The sequence below is a fragment of the Salmo salar genome, chromosome 26 (genome assembly GCF_965601325.2).
Source record: "Salmo salar chromosome 26, fSalSal1, whole genome shotgun sequence".
Taxonomy (NCBI): Eukaryota; Metazoa; Chordata; class Actinopteri; order Salmoniformes; family Salmonidae; genus Salmo; species Salmo salar.
In genome coordinates, this window is record NC_138316.1 from 50367501 (window position 1) to 50384449 (window position 16949).

The 16949-nt window shown below is 48.3% G+C and overlaps 1 protein-coding gene across 16 annotated transcripts in view; it reads right to left on the minus strand.

The window, feature by feature from the left end:
• Nucleotides 1-16949, minus strand: part of LOC106595038 (putative E3 ubiquitin-protein ligase HERC1) — a 242358-nt gene that overhangs the window by 186450 nt on the left and 38959 nt on the right. For 15 of the 16 annotated variants that reach the window (XM_082969826.1, XM_082969834.1, XM_082969831.1 and 12 more), the window contains exons 12-18: nucleotides 15799-15933; nucleotides 11600-11765; nucleotides 9878-10003; nucleotides 8008-8217; nucleotides 4264-4416; nucleotides 2886-3018; nucleotides 1603-1794 (exon numbers count right to left, since the gene is read on the minus strand). In XM_082969826.1, coding sequence (XP_082825952.1) covers nucleotides 1603-1794; nucleotides 2886-3018; nucleotides 4264-4416; nucleotides 8008-8217; nucleotides 9878-10003; nucleotides 11600-11765; nucleotides 15799-15933 — 1115 coding nt within the window. Of the gene's footprint in view, nucleotides 1-1602; nucleotides 1795-2885; nucleotides 3019-4263; nucleotides 4417-8007; nucleotides 8218-9877; nucleotides 10004-11599; nucleotides 11766-15102; nucleotides 15196-15798; nucleotides 15934-16949 lie in introns of those variants that run through there. The other variant, XM_082969838.1, reaches the window with a different exon arrangement.

Genomic DNA, 16949 nt, shown 5'->3' on the forward strand with positions numbered 1-16949 from the left:
GTCACTACAGCTCTATCTCCTCACCATGTAGAGGTCACTACAGCTCTATCTCTATCTCCTCACCATGTAGAGGTCACTACAGCTCTATCTCCTCACCATGTAGAGACCACTACAGCTCTATCTCTATCTCCTCACCATGTAGAGGTCACTACAGCTCTATCTCCTCACCATGTAGAGGTCACTACAGCTCTATCTCCTCACCATGTAGAGGTCACTACAGCTCTATCTCCTCACCATGTAGAGGCCACTACAGCTCTATCTCTATCTCCTCACCATGTAGAGGTCACTACAGCTCTATCTCCTCACCATGTAGAGGTCACTACAGCTCTATCTCTATCTCCTCACCATGTAGAGGTCACTACAGCTCTACTCTATCTCCTCACCATGTAGAGGTCACTACAGCTCTATCTCTATCCCTCACCATGTAGAGGTCACTACAGCTCTATCTCTATCTCCTCACCATGTAGAGGTCACTACAGCTCTATCTCTATCTCCTCACCATGTAGAGGTCACTACAGCTCTATCTCTATCTCCTCACCATGTAGAGGTCACTACAGCTCTATCTCTATCTCCTCACCATGTAGAGGTCACTACAGCTCTATCTCTATCCCTCACCATGTAGAGATCACTACAGCTCTATCTCTATCTCCTCACCATGTAGAGGTCACTACAGCTCTATCTCTATCTCCTCACCATGTAGAGGTCACTACAGCTCTATCTCTATCTCCTCACCATGTAGAGGTCACTACAGCTCTATCTCTATCCCTCACCATGTAGAGGTCACTACAGCTCTATCTCCTCACCATGTAGAGGTCACTACAGCTCTATCTCTATCCCTCACCATGTAGAGGTCACTACAGCTCTATCTCTATCTCCTCACCATGTAGAGGTCACTACAGCTCTATCTCCTCACCATGTAGAGGTCACTACAGCTCTATCTCTATCTCCTCACCATGTAGAGGTCACTACAGCTCTACTCTATCTCCTCACCATGTAGAGGTCACTACAGCTCTATCTCTATCTCCTCACCATGTAGAGGTCACTACAGCTCTATCTCTATCTCCTCACCATGTAGAGGTCACTACAGCTCTATCTCTATCTCCTCACCATGTAGAGGTCACTACAGCTCTATCTCTATCTCCTCACCATGTAGAGGTCACTACAGCTCTATCTCTATCTCCTCACCATGTAGAGGTCACTACAGCTCTATCTCTATCTCCTCACCATGTAGAGGTCACTACAGCTCTATCTCTATCTCCTCACCATGTAGAGGTCACTACAGCTCTATCTCTATCTCCTCACCATGTAGAGGTCACTACAGCTCTATCTCTATCTCCTCACCATGTAGAGGTCACTACAGCTCTATCTCCTCACCATGTAGAGGTCACTACAGCTCTATCTCTATCTCCTCACCATGTAGAGATCACTACAGCTCTATCTCCTCACCATGTAGAGGTCACTACAGCTCTATCTCTATCTCCTCACCATGTAGAGGTCACTACAGCTCTATCTCTATCTCCTCACCATGTAGAGGTCACTACAGCTCTATCTCTATCTCCTCACCATGTAGAGGTCACTACAGCTCTATCTCTATCTCCTCACCATGTAGAGGCCACTGCAGCTCCTGGTCCTCCAGCGGTGTGGCAGCAGGCAGCAGTCTGTTGAGACAGTCTAGAGGAGGAAGCAGGTCTAGCAGGTAGCTCAGCAGAGGTCTGGCTACAGACACTGGTAGTAGTAGTAGACTGTTGACGATCTGACACAGCATACTGCCTGCTGCTGACACGTAGATCACATCTACAACAGAGACAGAGAGAGAGATAATAAACCAGGAACTGACATGTACATCACATCCAGAACAGAGACAGACAGAGAGATAATAAACCAGGAACTGACATGTACATCACATCCAGAACAGAGACAGACAGAGAGATAATAAACCAGGAACTGACATGTACATCACATCTACAACAGAGACAGACAGAGTGAGGCATTTCTTCATGGCAGTGAAATGAAAACATCTCTGATTCAACAATGCCTGTGTGTTTGAGAGTGAGAGATAGATAGAAAGAGGGAAGAATATAAAAGAGGCAGAAAGAGAGGAGAAGGGGTGAAATTGGATCCCCGCTGGGTTGATATTAGAAGGGGTGAAATTGGTTCCCTGCTGGGTTGATATTAGAAGGGGTGAAATTGGATCCCTGCTGGGTTGATATTAGAAGGGGTAAAATTGGATCCCTGCTGGGTTGATATTAGAAGGGGTGAAATTGGATCCCTGCTGGGTTGATATTAGAAGGGGTAAAATTGGATCCCTGCTGGGATGACATTAGTGCTGAGCGATTAGTACTTTTGAGGTCAGTTCGGTTTCGGTCCGATTATTAAAAAATAATCACGATTGAGCGAAAGAGGGAGAGAGCAAAAGAGGGAGAGAAAGAGAGAGAGAGAAGGGGAGAGAGAGAGAGAGAGAGAGAGAGAGAGAGAGAGAGAGAGAGACACAGACAGACAGAGAGAGAGAGACACAGACAGACAGACAGAGAGAGAGACACAGACAGACAGACAGACAGAGAGAGAGAGACACAGACAGACAGACAGAGAGAGAGAGACACAGACAGACAGACAGACAGACAGACAGACAGAAGAGACACAGACAGACAGACAGACAGACAGAGAGAGAGAGACACAGACAGACAGACAGAGAGAGAGAGACACAGACAGACAGAGAGAGAGAGACACAGACAGACAGACAGACAGACAGACAGACAGACAGACAGACAGACAGACAGACAGACAGACAGACAGACAGACAGACAGACAGACAGACAGACAGACAGACAGACAGACAGACAGACAGACAGACAGACAGACAGTGATACAGTAGTAGACATAATAACCTCGTAGTTTCTCTCTGATGCTGCCGTTCCAGGAGCTCTCCTGGAGCAGGGTGGCCGAGCGGGAGAAGATGTCTGTAGCGTGGGGCAGCAACAGCTGGAGGTGCTTATGGAGCAGAGCCACACTGCTAGAGTTCTGGAGATATTAAACACCAGGACAATGTTACTAACTATTACTACTGCTAGAGTTGTAGAGATATTATAGACCAGGACAATGTTACTAACTATTACTACTGCTAGAGGTGTAGAGATATTATAGACCAGGACAATGTTACTAACTATTACTACTGCTAGAGTTGTAGAGATATTATAGACCAGGACAATGTTACTAACTATTACTACTGCTAGAGTTGTAGAGATATTATAGACCAGGACAATGTTACTAACTATTACTACTGCTAGAGTTGTAGAGATATTATAGACCAGGACAATGTTACTAACTATTACTACTGCTAGAGTTGTAGAGATATTATAGACCAGGACAATGTTACTAACTATTACTACTGCTAGAGTTGTAGAGATATTATAGACCAGGACAATGTTACTAACTATTACTACTACTAGAGGTGTAGAGATATTATAGACCAGAACAATGTTACTAACTAACTATTATTAATACTAGGGTTGTAAACACAAACATATGATAGAGACCATCATAAACAGGTAACCATCATTCATTCATTAATAACTCAAATCTGTTGCATAAAGGTCTGCTGTGTTAAGATTCAGCTCGCTCTGTGAATGGAATTGTGACGGTCACAGTATAAAATATCTGAGGAAATGGGTGTGTGCTCTCTCAACTATACATGCCCAGTGTGTGTATGCATGCCCAGTGTGTGTGTATGCATGCCCAGTGTGTGTGTATGTATGCCCAGTGTGTGTGTATGCATGCCCAGTGTGTGTGTATGCATGCCCAGTGTGTGTGTATGCATGCCCAGTGTGTGTGTGTATGTATGCCCAGTGTGTGTGTATGCATGCCCAGTGTGTGTGTATGCATGCCCAGTGTGTGTGTATGCATGCCCAGTGTGTGTGTATGCATGCCCAGTGTGTGTGTGTATATGCCAGTGTGTGTGTGTATATGCCAGTGTGTGTGTATGCATGCCCAGTGTATGTGTATGCATGCCCAGTGTGTGTGTGTATATGCCAGTGTGTGTGTGGTGTGTGTGTGTATGCATGCCCAGTGTGTGTGTGTATATGCCAGTGTGTGTGTGTATGCATGCCCAGTGTGTGTGTGTATATGCCAGTGTGTGTGTGTGTATGCATGCCCAGTGTGTGTGTGTGTATATGCCAGTGTGTGTGTGTATATATGCCCAGTGTGTGTGTGTATATATGCCCAGTGTGTGTGTGTATATATGCCCAGTGTGTGTGTGTCCCTGCGTACCTCTGTAACACAGTTGATGTGGCAGTATGCCAGCAGTTGTTTCTGTAGGGAGCAGAGCAGCTCGTGGAGATGGGCCGGCTGACTGCTGTCTGACGAAGATGTTCCCTGGAGCAGCTTGTCACTGTTCTTCTCTAGTTCCCCAAACGCTTGGTCCTGCACACACACACACACACACACACACACACACACACACACACACACACACACACACACACACACACACACACACACACACACACACACACACACACACACACACGAATATCCAGGCAACAAGGGAGAGAGCACAGAAAACAGACTAGTGATGATCTGCTACTTAATAACACCCAGGAGATAGACTAGCAGGGTAACAGCTACATCTACCACCCAGGAGATAAACTAGCAGGGTAACAGATCTACCACCCAGGAGATAGACTAGCAGGGTAACAGCTACATCTACCACCCAGGAGATAAACTAGCAGGGTAACAGCCACATCTACCACCCAGGAGATAAACTAGCAGGGTAACAGATCTACCACCCAGGAGATAAACTAGCAGGGTAACAGATCTACCACCCAGGAGATAAACTAGCAGGGTAACAGATCTACCACCCAGGAGATAGACTAGCAGGGTAACAGCTACATCTACCACCCAGGAGATAAACTAGCAGGGTAACAGCCACATCTACCACCCAGGAGATAAACTAGCAGGGTAACAGATCTACCACCCAGGAGATAAACTAGCAGGGTAACAGCTACATCTACCACCCAGGAGATAGACTAGCAGGGTAACAGATCTACCACCCAGGAGATAGACTAGCAGGGTAACAGCTACATCTACCACCCAGGAGATAAACTAGCAGGGTAACAGATCTACCACCCAGGAGATAGACTAGCAGGGTAACAGCTACATCTACCACCCAGGAGATAGACTAGCAGGGTAACAGATCTACCACCCAGGAGATAGACTAGCAGGGTAACAGCTATATCTACCAACCAGGAGATAAACTAGCAGGGTAACAGCTACATCTACCACCCAGGAGATAAACTAGCAGGGTAACAGCCACATCTACCACCCAGGAGATAAACTAGCAGGGTAACAGCTATATCTACCACCCAGGAGATAAACTAGCAGGGTAACAGCTATATCTACCACCCAGGAGATAGACTAGCAGGGTAACAGCCACATCAGAAGCTAGATGAATTAGCTCTGCCCAGCATGTCTCTGCAGGGGGAGAAGAGAGGCGGTGGACACATGGTTCATGATCCATAAAAACACCATCTTAGGAGAGGAGGCAGTGATGAATGTTAGGGTCCCAAATACCACCCTATTCCCTATATAGGGCTCTGGTCTAAAGTAGTGCACTATATAGGGAATAGGGTGCCATTTGGACCTTGGCTGCAGCCAGGAAGAACAATCTGCTGTAATAATAACAACACGGATCAGCCAGGATGAGTTACCCACTGTTACTGAGGAGAAGGAGAAGAGAGGGAGAGGGAGAGGGAGAGGGAGAGGGAGAGGGAGAGGAGAGGAGAGGAGAGGAGAGGAGAGGAGAGGAGAGGAGAGGAGAGGAGAGGAGAGGAGAGGAGAGGAGAGGAGAGGAGAGGAGAGGGAGAGGAGAGGGTGATGGTGATGGTCTCATTATGCAGTATGAAAAGGTAAAACAGAAAGCAACAGGAGGTATTTAAGCATGGTTTGTAAGACCATTCTGTACTTGCCCAGAGCTCTGTGACGAGACAACAGCTTTAGGCCAGTAGACAGTTTTTCATCTAGGTATCTATATTATAGTAAACAGTCTACTCAGTGTTCAATGGTTTAATTATTTTATTACCGCTGTACCCTATTTCAGGTCTAATCACAGACTGGAAGACTCCCAAGAAAAATGGTGCAGGGTTGTCTCTCCATCCATTCTCTACCTTTAATCCTGAAGCAACATAACGTAGGGCCTCCCCCTGCCTAAATAATGGTACAGGAAATACTGGATGATTGACAGATCGGCAGAACTAATAGAGATACCCACAAAACTAGTAGAGAGGTGTAGTCTGTGAAGAGCTGGGCTAATAAAGTACCTCTGTACTCTCTATGAGCTACAGTACCTTGCAAAAGTATTCATCCCCCCTTGGCTTTTTTCCTATTTTGTTGCATTACAACTTGTAATTTAAATTGATTTTTATTTGGATTTCGTATAATGGACATACACAAAATAGTCCAAAATGGTGAAGAGAAATGCAAAAAATTACTTTCAAAATGTATTTCTTTTTAATTATGGAAAAGTGGTGCGTGCATATGAATTCACCTCCCTTTGCTATGAAGCCCCTAAATAAGATCTGGTGAAACCAATTACCTTCAGAAGTCACATAATTAGTTAAATAAAGTCCACCTGTGTGCAATCTAAGTGTCACATGATCTGTCACATGATCTCTGTTCTGAAAGGCCCCAGAGTCTGCAACACCACTAAGCAAGGGGCACCACCAATCAAGCGGCACCATGAAGACCAAGGAGCACTCCAAACAGGTCAAGGGACAAAGTTGTGGAGAAGTACAGATCAGGGTTGGGTCATAAAAAAATATCAGACATTTTGAACATCCCACGGAGCACCATTAAATCCATTATTAAAAAAATGGAAAGAATAGGCACCACAACAAACCTGCCAAGAGAGGGCCGCCCACCAAAACTCACAGACCAGGCAAGGAGGGCATTAATCAGAGAGGCAACAAAGAGACCAAAGATAACCCTGAAGGAGCTGCGAAGCTCCACAGCGGAGATTGGAGTATCTGTCCATAGGAACACTTTAAGCCGTACACTCCACAGAGCTGGGCTTTATGGAAGAGTGGCCAAAAAAAAGCCATTGCTTAAAGAAAAAAATAAGCAAATACTTTTGGTGTTCGCCAAAAGGCATTTGGGAGACTCCCCAAAAATATGGAAGAAGGTACTCTGGTCAGATGAGACAAAAATGTAGCTTTTTGGCCATCAAGGAAAACGCTATGTCTGGCGCAAACCCAACACCTCTCATCACCCCGAGAACACCATCCCCACAGTGAAGCATGGTGGTGGCAGCATCATGCTGTGGGGATGTTTTTTATCGGCAGGAAGTGGGAAACTGATCAGAATTGAAAGAATGATGGACGGCGCTAAATACAGGGATTTTCTTGAGTTACGTGTTTCAGTCTTCCAGAGATTTGAGACTGGGATGAAGGTTCACCTTCCAGCAGGACAATGACCCTAAGCATACTGCTGAAGCAACACTTGAGTGATTTGAGGGGAAACATTTAAATGTCTTGGAATGGCCTAGTCAAAGCCCAGAACTCAATCCAATTGAGAATCTGTGGTATGACTTAAAGATTGCTGTACACCAGTGGAACCCATCCAAGTTGAAGGAGCTGGAGCAGTATTGCCTTCAAGAATGGGCAAACATCCCAGTGGCTAGATGTGCCAAGCTTATGGAGACATACCCCAAGAGACTTGCAGCTGTACTTGCTGCAAAAGGTGGCTCTACGTATTGACTTTGGTGGGGTGAATAGTTATGCACGCTCAAGTTTTTAGTTTTTTTGTCTTATTTCTTGTTTGTTTCACAATAAAAAATATTTTGCATTTTCAAAGTGGTAGGCATGTTGTGTAAATCAAATGATACAAACACCCCAAAAAATAAATTTTAATTCCAGATTGTAAGGCAACAAAATAGGAAAAATGCCAAGGGGGTGAATACTTTGGCAAGCCACTGTAAAATGGAATGATCTGGAACAACTACGCTGCCTCTCTCCTCACCGTGTAGAAGCCCAGGTTCCTGAGCAGGGTCTTCATTAGGATCTCAGCCAGGTGTGTGTCAGGGTTGGTACTGGGGGCTCCGTAGGAGGGGTCCAGGCCGCAGGAGGAGGCCAGGGCCTCGGGGGCCTCGGGGGGACAGCTGAACCCCAGGAGGGATGCTACGTGGGTGTGGTCCTGGAGTGAAGTCAGAATGATGTCCAGTTGCATCCTCTGGAAATGCAGGGTCAGAGGACAGGGGTCAGAGGTCAAGGCAGGGACAGGATGAGAGGTACACAGAGGTCAGCTATCTATCTATCTATCTATCTATCTATGGCAGCATTTTGACTTAGGAACGTTTGGAGCAGCGTTTCCCAACCTGCACTTCGTTTTGTTTGACCTGTTTTATTTTGACATTTCTTTGTATATGTCCATAAAGATGATGCTGATTCATGATTTTGACAGGCTGAGAAAAGCTGCCTTCCTGTCTGTCTGTCTCGTCCCGACCCCGACACGTTCATTACTATGGGACAGCTGGAAATCGAATTTCAATATTGAAACTATGTTGCAAATGTCAGAGAGACAGACAGCAAGGTTTATACAAATCTCCGCTGTTGAAAACTAAATGTTAGTCTAATAGAAATGTGAGATAATGTCTAGATGCTTTTTATAGTGGAGATCAAGTTTATAAATTGCCTGGCTGGGCTGATGAGACAGTGGATTGCGCAGTCAGATGGAACAGAGTAAATAGGCATTTTAACATCATATATTTATCCAGTGGTAACTTGTGGAATAGACACCGGCTGGAATGCAGTTTTAACCAATCAGCATTCAGGATTAGACCCATTTGTTGTCTAAAATAGCAATAAGGCACCTTGGGGGTTTGTGGTATATGGTCAATATACCACGGCTAAGGGCTGTATCCAGGCACTCCGTGTTGCGTCATGGATAAGAACAGCCCATAGCCGTGGTACATTGGCCATATACCACACCTCCTCTGGCCTTATTGATTCAATAGAACTAGGGCCTCGTTGATTCAATAGAACTAGGGCCTCGTTGATTCAATAGAACTAGGGCCTCGTTGATTCAATAGAACTAGGGCCTCGTTGATTCAATAGAACTAGGGCCTCGTTGATTCAATAGAACTAGGGCCTCGTTGATTCAATAGAACTAGGGCCTCGTTGATTCAATAGAACTAGGGCCTCGTTGATTCAATAGAACTAGGGCCTCGTTGATTCAATAGAACTAGGGCCTCGTTGATTCAATAGAACTAGGGCCTCGTTGATTCAATAGAACTAGGGCCTCGTTGATTCAATAGAACTAGGGCCTCATTGATGAAATAGAACTAGGGCCTTATTGATTCAATAGAACTAGGGCCTCGTTGATTCAATAGAACTAGGGCCTCGTTGATTCAATAGAACTAGGGCCTCATTGATTCAATAGAACTAGGGCCTCGTTGATTCAATAGAACTAGGGCCTCATTGATTCAATAGAACTAGGGCCTCGTTGATGAAATAGAACTAGGGCCTCGTTGATGAAATAGAACTAGGGCCTCGTTGATGAAATAGAACTAGGGCCTCGTTGATTCAATAGAACTAGGGCCTCGTTGATTCAATAGAACTAGGGCCTCGTTGATTCAATAGAACTAGGGCCGTATTGATTAAATAGAACCAGGGCCTTATTGATTCAATAGAATTAGGGCCTTATTGATTAAATAGAACTAGGGCCGTATTGATTCAATAGAACTAGGGCCTTATTGATTAAATAGAACCAGGGCCTTATTGATTCAATAGAATTAGCGCCTTATTGATTAAATAGAACTTGGGCCTTATTGATATAGTCACAGGTATATGGCATTGTACAGACCAACGTGTAATACATCTATGTACTATACCTGTCCTTTAGACAGACTCTCCCATCTGTCAGGTCCCTGGGGCAGCAGGGAGTGGAGAAGCTCCATCCTCTCTCTCAGAGGAGGTAACAGCATAGTGGCCCCCACAGACAGAGTCTCAATCACAGCCTAGAGAAAACACAGAGACAGTGTTAGAGCCTGACAACACAACACAGAGACACAGTGTTAGAGCCTGACAACAACACAGAGACACAGTGTTAGAGCCTGACAACACAACACAGAGACACAGTGTTAGAGCCTGACAACACAACACAGAGACACAGTGTTAGAGCCTGACAACACAACACAGAGACACAGTGTTAGAGCCTGACAACACAACACAGAGACACAGTGTTAGAGCCTGACAACACAACACAGAGACACAGTGTTAGAGCCTGACAACACAACACAGAGACGCAGTGTTAGAGCCTGACAACACAGAGACGCAGTGTTAGAGCCTGACAACACAGAGACACAGTGTTAGAGCCTGACAACACAGAGACAGTGTTAGAGCCTGACAACACAGAGACGCAGTGTTAGAGCCTGACAACACAGAGACACAGTGTTAGAGCCTGACAACACAGAGACACAGTGTTAGAGCCTGACAACACAGAGACAGTGTTAGAGCCTGACAACCCAGAGACGCAGTGTTAGAGCCTGACAACACAGAGACACAGTGTTAGAGCCTGACAACACAGAGACACAGTGTTAGAGCCTGACAACACAGAGACACAGTGTTAGAGCCTGACAACACAACACAGAGAAACAGTGTTAGAGCCTGACAACACAGAGATGACAGCGTCTCAAACACAGCCTGGTTACACAGAGATGTACCACAGGCCCTAACAGACAGCTTGACTATCGATCTCACTCCCAGCCTGACAACCAAAACACACAATGAGAGGAGGTAACAGCTTGACTATCGATCTCACTCCCAGCCTGACAACCAAAACACACAATGAGAGGAGGTAACAGCTTGACTATCGATCTCACTCCCAGCCTGACAACCTAAACACACAATGAGAGGAGGTAACAGCTAGACTATCGATCTCACTCCCAGCCTGACAACCAAAACACACAATGAGAGGAGGTAACAGCTTGACTATCGATCTCACTCCCAGCCTGACAACCAAAACACACAATGAGAGGAGGTAACAGCTAGACTATCGATCTCACTCCCAGCCTGACAACCAAAACACACAATGAGAGGAGGTAACAGCTTGACTATCGATCTCACTCCCAGCCTGACAACCAAAACACACAATGAGAGGAGGTAACAGCTTGACTATCGATCTCACTCCCAGCCTGACAACCAAAACACACAATGAGAGGAGGTAACAGCTTGACTATCGATCTCACTCCCAGCCTGACAACCAAAACACACAATGAGAGGAGGTAACAGCTTGACTATCGATCTCACTCCCAGCCTGACAACCAAAACACAGCGACACTGGGTTTGTCTCAGGGACAAACCCCAACGGGTCAGGGACCTGGCAAGTTGTCAAGTTCAGACCAGTCAGTCAACAGATTGTGCCTTGTTGCTTCACATATCCAGAGTCCATATTGCCATCTCTAGTCTGAAAGGTAATGTTGTCATGTAAGGCATGTAGAGATATTGTGTTTTGAGGGAATATAGTTAAATCTATATTGTTAACATTTGGGCTGTATACAGACACCCTTCAATGAACAGCTAATCTAGTGGTTACAGTGTGAGCCAGTGTTCACCTCTTGGATCTCATCGGGAACAGAGGAATCCATCAGTCTGAAGAGAAGGTTCCGGAGGGGGCGGGCCTGTCGCCCTAGGATACTGGTGGCCACTCCCCCAGCCAGAGCCAAAGCCAGGTGATTGGACAGCAGTCGAAGGCAGAGTTTCAGGAAGTTGTGATGCTCCCTGTAATGAAGTAGTACATCAGAGTGTTATGATATCGTATTGATAAGACAGAAAACGAAGCCCAGCAGAAAGGCAATGCAACGGTTTTCATTGATCTCAATGATTGTAGCATCAGTAAAATGCTACAGAATGTATATAGTATTAGCATGGTTTTATGGGACTGTTAACGCCTCAGATAAATATTCACCTGGGGGCACCAGGTAGCCTAGTGGTTAGAGCGTTGGGCCAGTAACCAGCAGGTAGCCTAGTGGTTAGAGCGTTGGGCCAGTAACCAGCAGGTAGCCTAGTGGTTAGAGTGTTGGGTCAGTAACCAGCAGGTAGCCTAGTGGTTAGAGCGTTGTGCCAGTAACCAGCAGGTAGCCTAGTGGTTAGAGTGTCGGACCAGTAACCAGCAGGTAGCCTAGTGGTTAGAGCGTTGGGCCAGTAACCAGCAGGTAGCCTAGTGGTTAGAGCGTTGGGTCAGTAACCAGCAGGTAGCCTAGTGGTTAGAGTGTTGGGTCAGTAACCAGCAGGTAGCCTAGTGGTTAGAGTGTTGGACCAGTAACCAGCAGGTAGCCTAGTGGTTAGAGCGTTGGGTCAGTAACCAGCAGGTAGTCTAGTGGTTAGAGTGTTGGGACATTAACCAGCAGGTAGCCTAGTGGTTAGAGCGTTGGGCCAGTAACCAGCAGGTAGCCTAGTGGTTAGAGTGTTGGGACAGTAACCAGCAGGTAGCCTAGTGGTTAGAGTGTTGGACTAGTAACCAGCAGGTAGCCTAGTGGTTAGAGTGTTGGGACAGTAACCAGCAGGTAGCCTAGTGGTTAGAGTGTTGGACTAGTAACCAGCAGGTAGCCTAGTGGTTAGAGTGTTGGGACAGTAACCAGCAGGTAGCCTAGTGGATAGAGCGTTGGGACAGTAACCAGCAGGTAGCCTAGTGGATAGAGTGTTGGGTCAGTAACCAGCAGGTAGTCTAGTGGTTAGAGCGTTGGGCCAGTAACCAGCAGGTAGCCTAGTGGTTAGAGCGTTGGGACAGTAACCAGCAGGTAGCCTAGTGGTTAGAGCGTTGGGACAGTAACCAGCAGGTAGCCTAGAGGTTAGAGTGTCGGACCAGTAACCAGCAGGTAGCCTAGTGGTTAGAGCGTTGGGCCAGTAACCAGCAGTTAGCCTAGTGGTTAGAGTGTTGGGACAGTAACCAGCAGGTAGTCTAGTGGTTAGAGTGTTGGACTAGTAACCAGCAGGTAGTCTAGTGGTTAGAGTGCTGGGCCAGTAACCAGCAGGTAGCCTAGTGGTTAGAGTGTTGGACTAGTAACCAGCAGGTAGTCTAGTGGTTAGAGTGTTGGGCCAGTAACCAGCAGGTAGCCTAGTGGTTAGAGTGTCGGACCAGTAACCAGCAGGTAGCCTAGTGGTTAGAGCGTTGGGCCAGTAACCAGCAGGTAGCCTAGTGGTTAGAGCGTTGGGCCAGTAACCAGCAGGTAGCCTAGTGGTTAGAGTGTTGGGCCAGTAACCAGCAGGTAGCCTAGTGGTTAGAACGTTGGGCCAGTAACCAGCAGGTAGCCTAGTGGTTAGAGCGTTGGGCCAGTAACCAGCAGGTAGCCTAGTGGTTAGAGTGTTGGGCCAGTAACCAGTAGGTAGCCTAGTGGTTAGAGCGTTGGGACAGTAACAAGCAGGTAGCCTAGTGGTTAGAGCGTTGGGCCAGTAACCAGCAGGTAGCCTAGTGGTTAGAGTGTTGGGCCAGTAACCAGTAGGTAGCCTAGTGGTTAGAGTGTTGGGTGGGTAACCAGCAGGTAGCCTAGTGGTTAGAGTGTTGGGCCAGTAACCAGCAGGTAGCCTAGTGGTTAGAGCGTTGGGCCAGTAACCAGCAGGTAGCCTAGTGGTTAGAGTGTTGGGCCAGCAGGTAACCTAGTGGTTAGAGCGTTGGGACAGTAACCAGTAGGTAGTCTAGTGGTTAGAGCGTTGGGCCAGTAACCAGTAGGTAGCCTAGTGGTTAGAGCGTTGGGCCAGTAACCAGTAGGTAGCCTAGTGGTTAGAGCGTTGGGCCAGTAACCAGCAGGTAGTCTAGTGGTTAGAGCGTTGGGCCAGTAACCAGCAGGTAGCCTAGTGGTTAGAGCGTTGGGCCAGTAACCAGCAGGTAACCTAGTGGTTAGAGTGTTGGGCCAGTAACCAGCAGGTAGTCTAGTGGTTAGAGCGTTGGGCCAGTAACCAGTAGGTAGCCTAGTGGTTAGAGCGCTGGGCCAGTAACCAGCAGGTAACCTAGTGGTTAGAGCGTTGGGCCAGTAACCAGCAGGTAGCCTAGTGGTTAGAGCGTTGGGCCAGTAACCAGCAGGTAACCTAGTGGTTAGAGTGTTGGGCCAGTAACCAGCAGGTAGCCTAGTGGTTAGAGTGTTGGGCCAGCAGGTAACCTAGTGGTTAGAGCGTTGGGACAGTAACCAGCAGGTAGCCTAGTGGTTAGAGCGTTGGGCTAGTAACCAGCAGGTAGCCTAGTGGTTAGAGTGTTGGGCTAGTAACCAGCAGGTAGCCTAGTGGTTAGAGCGTTGGGCCAGTAACCAGCAGGTAGCCTAGTGGTTAGAGTGTTGGGCCAGTAACCAGCAGGTAGCCTAGTGGTTAGAGTGTTGGGCCAGCAGGTAGCCTAGTGGTTAGAGCGTTGGGACAGTAACCAGCAGGTAGCCTAGTGGTTAGAGCGTTGGGTCAGTAACCAGCAGGTAGCCTAGTGGTTAGAGTGTCGGACCAGTAACCAGCAGGTAGCCTAGTAGTTAGAGTGTTGGGCTAGTAACCAGCAGGTAGCCTAGTGGTTAGAGCATTGGGCCAGTAACCAGCAGGTAGCCTAGTGGTTAGAGTGTTGGGCCAGTAACCAGCAGGTAGCCTAGTGGTTAGAGTGTTGGGCCAGTAACCAGCAGGTAGCCTAGTGGTTAGAGCGTTGGGTCAGTAACCGAACGGTTGCTGGATCAAATCTCTGAGCTGACAAGGTAAAAATCTGTCGTTCTTTCCCCTGAACAAGGCAGTTAACCCGCTGTTCCCCGGGGTGCCGAAGACGTGGATGGCGATTATGGCAGCCCCCCCCCCCCCCCCCACACCTCTCTGATTCAGAGGGGTTGGGTTAAATGAGGAAGACACATTTGAGTTGAAGGCATTCAGTTGTACAACTGACTAGGTATCCCCCCTATTGTGTTAGCGTGGTTTTACTGGACTGTTAATGCCTCAAATGAATAGTCAGCATGGTGGAGGCTGCTGTCATCTTCAGCACCGTCTCAATGGAATGAATGGAACACCATTAAACACATGGTTTCCATGAGCTGGACACGGTCCCAATGATATCATTCCAGTCTTTACAGTTCCCTCTGGTGCCTGCAGTACCAGTACCTACCTGGAGGAGGGGAAGGGGAGGGGTGGCACCTCGCTGTTCATTCCAGTCTTTACAGTTCCCTCTGGTGCCTGCAGTACCAGTACCTACCTGGAGGAGGGGAAGGGGAGGGGTGGCACCTCGCTGTTCATTCCAGTCTTTACAGTTCCCTCTGGTGCCTGCAGTACCAGTACCTACCTGGAGGAGGGGAAGGGGAGGGGTGGCACCTCGCTGTTCATTCCAGTCTTTACAGTTCCCTCTGGTGCCTGCAGTACCAGTACCTACCTGGAGGAGGGGAAGGGGAGGGGTGGCACCTCGCTGTTCATTCCAGTCTTTACAGTTCCCTCTGGTGCCTGCAGTACCAGTACCTACCTGGAGGAGGGGAAGGGGAGGGGTGGCACCTCGCTGTTCATTCCAGTCTTTACAGTTCCCTCTGGTGCCTGCAGTACCAGTACCTACCTGGAGGAGGGGAAGGGGAGGGGTGGCACCTCGCTGTTCATTCCAGTCTTTACAGTTCCCTCTGGTGCCTGCAGTACCAGTACCTACCTGGAGGAGGGGAAGGGGAGGGGTGGCACCTCGCTGTTCATTCCAGTCTTTACAGTTCCCTCTGGTGCCTGCAGTACCAGTACCTACCTGGAGGAGGGGAAGGGGAGGGGTGGCACCTCGCTGTTCATTCCAGTCTTTACAGTTCCCTCTGGTGCCTGCAGTACCAGTACCTACCTGGAGGAGGGGAAGGGGAGGGGTGGCACCTCGCTGTTGATGCCGTCACAGTAGCGCTCCAGGAAGGAACGCAGGTGGGAGAAAGTGCTTTCTTCCAGGTCCACACAGTAGGGTCTGTGCCATGCTACCACCTGTCTGTTGACCAATTAAAACACAACAATATTATCATCTCATATGTCTGTGTGAACAGTGTGTGTGTGAACAGTGTGTGTGTGTGTGTGTGTGTGTGTGTGTGTGTGTGAACAGTGTGTGTGTGAACAGTGTGTGTGTGTGTGTGTGTGTGTGTGTGTGTGTGTGTGTGTGTGTGTGTGTGTGAGAACAGTGTGTGTGTGTGTGTGTGTGAGAACAGTGTGTGTGTGTGTGTGTGTGTGTGAGAACAGTGTGTGTGTGTACAGTAGGATGAGTCCCCGCTGACCCCCTGGAGGTCTGAAGTCCAGCAGACTCAGCATTCCACATAGAAGCACCATGGATAGAGATGGGACTGGGATGGGGGGTTGGACTGGGATGGGGGGTTGGACTGGGATGGGGGGTTGGACTGGGATGGGGGGTTGGACTGGGATGGGATAGGGGGGTTGGGACTGGGATGAAAGGACGGGGATGGGGGGTTGGGACTGGGATGGAGGGTTGAGACTGGGATGGGGGTTGGACTGGGATGGGGGTTGGACTGGGATGGGGGTTGGACTGGGATGGGGGGTTGGACTGGGATGGGATAGGGGGGTTGGGACTGGGATGGGGGGGTTGGACTGGGATGGGATAGGGGGGTTGGGACTGGGATGGGGGTTGGACTGGGATGGGGGGTTGGACTGGGATGGGGGGTTGGACTGGGATGGGATAGGGGGGTTGGGACTGGGATGGGGGTTGGACTGGGATGGGGGGTTGGACTGGGATGGGATAGGGGGGTTGGGACTGGGATGGGGGTTGGACTGGGATGGGGGGTTGGACTGGGATGGGATAGGGGGGTTGGGACTGGGATGGGGGGGTTGGACTGGGATGGGATAGGGGGGTTGGGACTGGGATATGGGGACTGAGACTGGGATGTGGGGTTGGGACTGGGATATGGGGACTGGGATGGGGGGTTGGAACTGGGATGAAAGGACGGGGATGGGGGGTTGGGACTGGGATGGGGGGTTGAGACTGGGATGGGGGATTGG